Raw genomic sequence first — 9,509 nt, 5'->3', positions numbered from 1 at the left:
CTTGCTTATACTATAACACACGCAGGTTGGGGAACCTTTGTATTGGACACTGCAATACTAAACTGTGGGATAATAACGAGTTGAATGCAGTGGTGTCTATTAATGAGTCGCACCTGAGATCTTTTTCATATACCCTTTAGGAGCATGTGACTCCCATAATGTGTTTGGTGATTCAACGATTCTTACCTCCCATGTATAGAAACACTGTATAAATAATTTGGGGAGCAAGTCGACACAGTGTCTACCTATTTGACTGCTCCACAGGCAGCAAGTGGATGGTCTGTGCTTATAATATAACACACACATGCTGGGGAGTCCTACTTTGGACACCATAAGTGTCCACCACCTGCGGTCCTCTCAATATATTTCTCTGGAGCATTGGACTCCTTTAATATATTTGGGCACATGACGATTCTACCTCCTATGTAAGAAGAAGGTGTAACCTATATTACAAGTAAAAAAATGTTGTCGACACAGTGTCAACAGTTCTGACTGCTTGATAGGCAGTACAGTTACTGGTAAATACCCAAATACCTTGAACTGATACCTGTCTCTTAACAAAGCAAAAATTATATTTTATATGCTGTCGCCTGTGTGGAGCTTAAAGACAAATTATTGTAAGAAATACGCATGATATATGGTCCTTTATGGCGTATCAACCGTCAAGAAAAATTATCCATGTCTCAAGATCGTAAAAAATTATAGAGCACAAAGATATCGGTAAGGGAATATAGAGAGATTTGATAGCTGAAGAGACCCATCTAGGCTCAGTACCAGGAAAACTAGCTACATTGTTATTAAGAGATATATTGTTAATAGGAAGTGGTCAGAGAAGATTTCTAAGGAGCAATTGTTGGTGTTTGGTGTTGCAGTAAGCATAACTAAGATTGAGGATATAATTGTATTCCACTCTCCCTCCAACTCTTCTACTATGTACTACACTTTGTTTCATGGTTGATATGAGAGCTGCCAATAGTTTCAGGAATATATCCTGCAATGCTTATATAGTATCAGGGTCACCTGCAATATAATTGACAGCACTGCAATCAACCATACAATCTAAATTCGGTCACAACCCGGGAGGACCCCACTCTCTCATTCTTTCTCCGCTATTCCTAATAAGAGGGAGAAAAGCAGAAGTGGAGTATTTCCGTCAGGGCTGACCACCTACATATATCGCCTATACTGTAGGCGTGTATCAGAGTGGTAAAGGTAACAAGGGTGGACGCCGGAGTGTCCAGCAAAAGCACCCACAGGGTGGTGTGGACATCCGGGTGGTCCAACAGTGTCACGTATTGTAGTTGAGTGATATCGGCATACACCTGCGGGGTCTATGCTCAGTGGGAGTTTGTATTATGCGCAGCAGGGGGGCTAATGTTGAATTGCTGATATTATAACACAGTGTTTGGAGGCATATGTGACAGACAAAACTTGTTTTGGACACTGTAAGATTGAGCAGTGTGGGTAACAACTAGGTGGATTACACCTGTGCCCCTTGCTTATACTATAACACACGCAGGTTGGGGAACCTTTGTATTGGACACTGCAATACTAAACTGTGGGATAATAACGAGTTGAATGCAGTGGTGTCTATTAATGAGTCGCACCTGAGATCTTTTTCATATACCCTTTAGGAGCATGTGACTCCCATAATGTGTTTGGTGATTCAACGATTCTTACCTCCCATGTATAGAAACACTGTATAAATAATTTGGGGAGCAAGTCGACACAGTGTCTACCTATTTGACTGCTCCACAGGCAGCAAGTGGATGGTCTGTGCTTATAATATAACACACACATGCTGGGGAGTCCTACTTTGGACACCATAAGTGTCCACCACCTGCGGTCCTCTCAATATATTTCTCTGGAGCATTGGACTCCTTTAATATATTTGGGCACATGACGATTCTACCTCCTATGTAAGAAGAAGGTGTAACCTATATTACAAGTAAAAAAATGTTGTCGACACAGTGTCAACAGTTCTGACTGCTTGATAGGCAGTACAGTTACTGGTAAATACCCAAATACCTTGAACTGATACCTGTCTCTTAACAAAGCAAAAATTATATTTTATATGCTGTCGCCTGTGTGGAGCTTAAAGACAAATTATTGTAAGAAATACGCATGATATATGGTCCTTTATGGCGTATCAACCGTCAAGAAAAATTATCCATGTCTCAAGATCGTAAAAAATTATAGAGCACAAAGATATCGGTAAGGGAATATAGAGAGATTTGATAGCTGAAGAGACCCATCTAGGCTCAGTACCAGGAAAACTAGCTACATTGTTATTAAGAGATATATTGTTAATAGGAAGTGGTCAGAGAAGATTTCTAAGGAGCAATTGTTGGTGTTTGGTGTTGCAGTAAGCATAACTAAGATTGAGGATATAATTGTATTCCACTCTCCCTCCAACTCTTCTACTATGTACTACACTTTGTTTCATGGTTGATATGAGAGCTGCCAATAGTTTCAGGAATATATCCTGCAATGCTTATATAGTATCAGGGTCACCTGCAATATAATTGACAGCACTGCAATCAACCATACAATCTAAATTCGGTCACAACCCGGGAGGACCCCACTCTCTCATTCTTTCTCCGCTATTCCTAATAAGAGGGAGAAAAGCAGAAGTGGAGTATTTCCGTCAGGGCTGACCACCTACATATATCGCCTATACTAATGATCTGGTCACTATCCCTTTAACTATTTCGTAGCGAACTGAAAGGCTGACTGTGGTTCATCAGGGAAGCACCCTGCAATGCCTGTATGGTAACAGGGGCACCAGGAGGAACTGTGTCTGCACTACAGTTAACTACCCAAACTATCTGTCACAACCCTGGGGAAACCCACTCTTTCATTCCCCTTCCTCTGTTGACAAACATGAAGGGTGAAAAGCAGAAGTGAATTATCCCCATATAGGGCTGACACTTTTTTTCCCTTATCTTCCAATATCAAAGTGCGAATTGAAAACAAGCATATACATAGAGACGACAAAAGGAGAAACCGATGATTTAACCACACAAACATCCGATTTTTGGTGATAAGTGGCTGGATATATGATGGTCATTTTTATAAGGATAAACGAATCATGGATTGCTGAATGTGTTGAAATATTTCGCAATGAGTGAGACAATAAATAAACACAAGGTGGTCATAATTTTAATAAATTATCAATAAAAGCTATGTATTAATAATAGTCACAGTACATATATTCCTTTAGGACATAAGAGTGCCCCCAAATAGTTTTTCTTTTCTTCTGGTTCTCTCTTGAACTTAAGTCGTACATGACTTTTTCAAAACTCGGGGTGCACCACTGACTGTCACCAAAAAAACCCTAAGGGATTATAAACTCCATCAGTCAGTAGTCCTAAAGGATACAGATTAATAAAAACCACAAAATTATAGAACAAATCTAAAAAGTACATAAGAGACTGGTGCGATCCCCACTCCCCTGTCCCCTTCCCCTTTTGTATACATGTATAGTTTGGAGCAGAGAAGGGAAAGGGGGACATGATAGAAATCTTCAAATATATCAAGGGTTTTAATATAGTACAGGAGGGAAATTTTCTTCAAAGGAAAAGAAGTAATAGAACACGAGGACATGCACTGAAATTGGAGGGAAATTCTGGGGAAATGTTAGAAAAAATTACTTCACAGAACGGGTAGTGGATAAGTGGAATAGCCTCCCATCAGAGGTGGTAGTCTCTAAGACAGTAGAACAATTTAAACATGCTTGGGATAGGCATATGAATATCCTTACAAAGAAATAAGGATCAAAAAGGGTTGAGATTACCTGAAGGATAAAAAAGGGGCAGACTAGATGGGCCAAATGGTTCTTATCTGCCGTCAAATTCTATGTTTCTATGTATAAACCTACTCTTATTTTTTTTTTCTTCTGTCAGGTATCTCAGAGGGAGAGACTGCAAAATGTCCCCATGGAAGTGCTGCTTGCCTTATAAAGGATGGGAAGGCATATGATGTTGGCAAACCCAAAGCCGCTCTCGCTTCTCATGCTAAAGACAGGTGAGTTTTCAGTAAAACTGTCTTTATATTAGTATATATATATATATATATATATATATATATATATATATATATATATATATATATATATATATATATATATATATATATATAATCACGATGTAACCGCACTCCAAGCCAGCTCTTGTCAACAGGGGTGCTCCTTAAAGCAGCAACGTGTGCTCCCTCAATATAACATATGACGGGCCCCTTGGGGTCCAATCAGGGCACTCACCAAACGATTTGTGAAAAAAAATTGTAATTTAATACATCACCAAAATGAAGTGGACCGTAGTCCTAGTCGACGTTTCGGCCGTAGACCGGCCTTTGTCAAGACAACAGCAGTGCAGAGTAACAGTGCGACAGGGAAGCAACCAGACCAGCCCTGTGCGCCCCCTTAAATAGCAGTATAGATCTATAATCAAATGCAGGTGTGCATGTACTCACCTCCATTACGCGCGTCATTCACGTGTGTAGCTCTGACACTTCCTGGTTGGAGCGCCGGATCCAGTATGTCCGTGCGTTTCAAATACCGGATGTGACGCGCGGATGCGTTCCACATGCCGGAAGATTATCACTAACTGACGCTCCAGGACGTGTGGTGTACACGTTCCTACGGCAACATAAGCGGACCTTACTAACCAGTTTCAGAGGACTGAGTATATATGTAATGAGCGCTCTGGGGCTATTTGAAATGAATTAAAGTGCGTTGTGCATATGATTTGTATATATTATAAAACGGGCATATATCCAAATTTCAATTTATCTAAGATCATAATCGCTACTTAAGAGGACGCAGGCTGTGTTGGTGAAGGGAACTTAACAGGAGTGACAGTGTCATAAGTGTTTAGGTTACTGTCAATATATTACAGTACCTAAAGTACATACCAAAACAAAACAAAATAGATCATACCATATCATAATACATATATAACATACAAAAAATAACAAAAATCAAACTAAATCATATTATAAATGATTTTATCAATATATATGAATAGGAGATGTGGGACAGGAACCTACGAGCACCCATAGTCATAGATCAGCAAAGGAAAGTAGTTGTTACAAGAAACATGAGAGCGGACTATTCTCATTTAGTCCACGTGGTGCAATTGTGTCTAGTTTGTAAATCCACCTTGCTTCACATCTCTTTAGGGCCAAAACACGGTCACCTCCACGTATAGGTTTTGTTATATGGTCCACCAATATACTCCTCATGGACGCAATTTGATGTCCAGCCTGGATACAGTGTCGGGCAACAGGTTTGTCCGTTACTCCCGAAGCGATGGCCTGTCTGATGTCTGTCCTGTGGTTCGCCATTCGTTCTCGGAATGGCCTTGACGTTAGACCAACATAATATTTCCCACAGGGACAGATTAAGACATAGATTACGAATGCACTCGTACATGTTAGCCTGTGGCGGATCTTGATCCGTTGACCATTGTGGGGATGTGCAATTGTATCTCCAATCATCATGGAGTTGCACGTCGTACATCCTTTTGGACATTTATAGCAGCCCATCTTATTAGATCTCAACCACTGGGTGCCCTTCACAGACGGTTGCAGTGTTGGTCTCATTAGCAACTGGCGAAAGTTAGGGCATCGGCGATATGCATTCATTGGTGTGGCGAATTTTGATAGCTGTGATGTATTGTCGCTACCAATAATAGGCCAGTATTTTTTGTGCAGGGTTTGAGTCATATTTGATAAATGATCAAATGTTCCTACATGTACCATTCTCGGTTTTTCTGGCTTTTTAAGGTCGCCTCTGGGTGGCTCAGAGTGTTTCAATCTCGCCTTCCTCAGGCACCTTGAAATGACGTCGTCTGAGTAACCTCTCGCACGGAATCTGTCGCTCATCTCAGATAGCTGCACCTCTGCTGTTGCTTGATTTGAGTTTATTCTTAAAACTCGCAAGAATTGCGAAATAGGCAAATTTTCTTTTAGATGGGTCGGGTGTTGACTGCCGGCCTGTAATAGCGTATTGCGATCGGTTGTTTTACGGAATAGTGTGTATCCCAGTTTGTTGCCTTCTCTTAATACACAAACATCCAGAAAAGTCACACTTTGCTGATCCATGACATGGGTAAATCGTATTGGTTCTGGTTCCATATTCAGTCCATTAATCATCTCTAAAAGAGTATCCTGTGTTCCCGACCAGACAATAAAAACATCATCAATGAACCGAACATAACACATAAGTTGTGTGGCATATTTCATGGTAATGTATTTGGATTCGTATGATGCCATGTATAGATTGGCATATGCGGGCGCTACGTTTGAGCCCATAGCGGTCCCGTTTATTTGCATGTAATAGTTGTTTCCATACATGAAATGATTCCTCTTTAATACCAAATCAATCAATGTAATCACAAATTCTACCGGCGGGTTATTGTGACCCCATGCAATGAGATGGTCCTTTACCGCCTGGATGCCCTCAGTATGCGGTATCACCGTATACAGGGATTGTACATCGAGGGATGCCAGCCATATTTCTGTATCTGGTAGTATCAGATCTTTGATTCTGGCGATAAAATCGGCTGTATCCCTGATGTAACTGGATGTCGACTTCACTATTGGCTGTAGTAGATGGTCCACGTATACCGCAAGTGGCTGTAACAATGACCCCCTGGCTGATATAATAGGGCGGCCAGGGGGATTGTTCAGCCGCTTGTGGACCTTCGGCAGAGTATATATGATGGGCATGATTGGATGTTCCACCACCAAGCAATCTACCAATTTGGCATCAATCCAACCTGCCCTGAAGCCTAGGTCAATAGCCACATCAATTTCCTTCTTAATCATCACAGTCGGATTTTGGTCCAAGATTTTATACACCATGGTATCATTCAATTGATTACGAATTTCTGCATCATACTCCGTCCAATCCTGCACTACAACCGCCCCGCCCTTGTCGGCGGGGCGTATCACTATATTTTCATTATTTTTCAAACCCAATAATGCCTGTCGCTGAATGTGTGTCAGGTTTTGGTATCTCGGGCGGTTCATAGCAGTCTTACATTTGTCATGTTTAACCATCCTGAGAAATGTATTTATACTCTGGTTAGTGGGAGCTGGATCAAATTTGCTACTTTTAAGACTTTTCATATGTCCCTTCTCAACTAGTGTTTTGGTGTCACCAAAATGATCTTTAAGCCGGAGTTTTCGGCCAAATTTATAGTGATCAACCTCCCAGTCGAAGGGGTCGTGTCTTGAAGTGGGTATATAGGATAGACCGAGGGTAAGTATAGAGTGTTCTGCCTCACTTAGGGTATGTGAGGATAGATTGAATACCGTCTCTACGTCCTCGGTCGTCGTCCTCTTTGCTTTCCACCCCCCTCTCCTTTGGTGGAGCCTTTTGCGCCTTTTACCCCCCTTGGAGGGTGTGCCCCTAAAAAAAGTGCCTGGGAGTTACTTGGTTGGTCACCGGTGTCGGTATAATCACTGTCAGATGATGTCGGTCCCGCCGACGTTATGTCACGGTAATTATCTCGTTGTCTACGGGATCGTGTTGGTCTCCTACCTCGCTGGTTAGTGTTGTCACCCACTAACCACCTGTAAACAGTATGTAGTTTATAGTCAGTGTTAACCGTTTCAAGTTTTTTTCTTTTAAATTGTATTAATTCCTGTTGGTATGCATCAACTTGACCTTTGATTTTATCAAGCCAAGGTTCACTTTTGTCAGCAACCAATTTCTTAAGGTACGTGGTTTTAAAATTGTCAATGTCAGTGCGTATCTTGCCAAGTTCGCTGCCGACCTCTTCAATGACTAATAATATAAGGTCGGCAGAACACTTATTTAACACTCCGCACCACCGTGAACAGAAGGACGGATTGTTTCTCCCCAGTGTGGGTACGTTGGCAATTCTAAAACCACGTGGAATTTTCTTTGACCTATGATATTCACTCAGGAATTGGCCATGTAACAATAGGTCTGTTTCCCTTTTCCTCAATTTTAGTAACTTGAAATATAAATCACCAGAGGTCTCTGCTGGTAGTGCAGAGAATTCAACCTGATCAAAATAAATTTTTTCAGCGTCATCATCTGTTAATGAGATGAAGTTACTGTGGGCCGCTGCTAACAAATCATCATCCAAAAACATACATGCTTGTGACATGCTTAATTACACTCGTGGTAGTTTATCAATACCCTTAGCAAATTAGATAGCAGAGTCAGAACATCTGGCCGGGAACAGCAAGGATATAAAATGGTATAATCATTGAACCACAAAAAGACAAAAATACATATAGTGTACCAAAAAGACGAAAAAAAGGGAAAATCTACACAAACAGTGCAGTCACCAACATGTAAAAACTGATTCCTTATCGATGTCGTACTCTCAGTATAGCCAGTCACTTAATACACAAATGTCCAACCAATAATTGCGGGTGCAGGGTAAATGGGATTAGACTTGACTCCAATTCCTAAGTATAATCACGATGTAACCGCACTCCAAGCCAGCTCTTGTCAACAGGGGTGCTCCTTAAAGCAGCAACGTGTGCTCCCTCAATATAACATATGACGGGCCCCTTGGGGTCCAATCAGGGCACTCACCAAACGATTTGTGAAAAAAATTTGTAATTTAATACATTACCAAAATGAAGTGGACCGTAGTCCTAGTCGACGTTTCGGCCGTAGACCGGCCTTTGTCAAGACAACAGCAGTGCAGAGTAACAGTGCGACAGGGAAGCAACCAGACCAGCCCTGTGCGCCCCCTTAAATAGCAGTATAGATCTATAATCAAATGCAGGTGTGCATGTACTCACCTCCATTACGCGCGTCATTCACGTGTGTAGCTCTGACACTTCCTGGTTGGAGCGCCGGATCCAGTATGTCCGTGCGTTTCAAATACCGGATGTGACGCGCGGATGCGTTCCACATGCCGGAAGATTATCACTAACTGACGCTCCAGGACGTGTGGTGTACACGTTCCTATGGCAACATAAGCGGACCTTACTAACCAGTTTCAGAGGACTGAGTATATATGTAATGAGCGCTCTGGGGCTATTTGAAATGAATTAAAGTGCGTTGTGCATATGATTTGTATATATTATAAAACGGGCATTTATATATATATAAAAACTGTCCGCTTTGATACTTTGTATATGTTTTCTTTAGTTCAGCGGTCCTCAAGGCACACCAACAGTACAGATTTTATGGCTATCCCTGTTTATTCACAGATATCAAAATCAAGCTAACTGAGGTACACATTAATTCATTTGTGCCTAAGCCTGGATAGCCATAAAACGTGGACTGTTGGTGTGCTTTGAGGACCACTGCTTCAGGGGGATATTCAATCACCGGCAAGCATCTCCCGTCGGGGAGATGCCCGCCGGGCCCTATTCAATGCTGTCTTCCCTGACAGCATTGAGCAGGGTATCCCGGCAGAAAGAGCCCGACATCTCAAGCTGCCGAGAACGGCCGGTAACTAACGAGCTGTGGGCTGCAGATAGCCTCTTCTCGGCCGCAACTTGCGGCCACA

At 41.8% G+C, this 9,509-nt stretch overlaps 1 protein-coding gene and 1 long non-coding RNA gene across 2 annotated transcripts in view; one reads left to right on the top strand and one right to left on the bottom strand.

Moving 5' to 3' along the window:
• The window catches only part of IGF2R (insulin like growth factor 2 receptor), a 143,358-nt gene that overhangs the window by 47,653 nt on the left and 86,196 nt on the right, over window positions 1–9,509 (top strand). The window contains exon 6 of the mRNA XM_083176221.1: window positions 3,906–4,026. Within this exon, the coding sequence (XP_083032347.1) occupies window positions 3,906–4,026 (121 nt within the window). The remainder of the gene's footprint in view (window positions 1–3,905; window positions 4,027–9,509) is intronic.
• LOC146063648 (uncharacterized) overlaps window positions 1–9,509 on the bottom strand; it is an 80,572-nt gene that overhangs the window by 26,061 nt on the left and 45,002 nt on the right. The gene's annotated exons all lie outside the window — the stretch shown is intronic.

The sequence above is a fragment of the Crinia signifera genome, chromosome 3 (assembly GCF_055691185.1).
Source record: "Crinia signifera chromosome 3, ASM5569118v1, whole genome shotgun sequence".
Taxonomy (NCBI): domain Eukaryota; kingdom Metazoa; phylum Chordata; class Amphibia; order Anura; family Myobatrachidae; genus Crinia; species Crinia signifera.
This window is presented reverse-complemented; position numbering and strand designations above follow the sequence as displayed.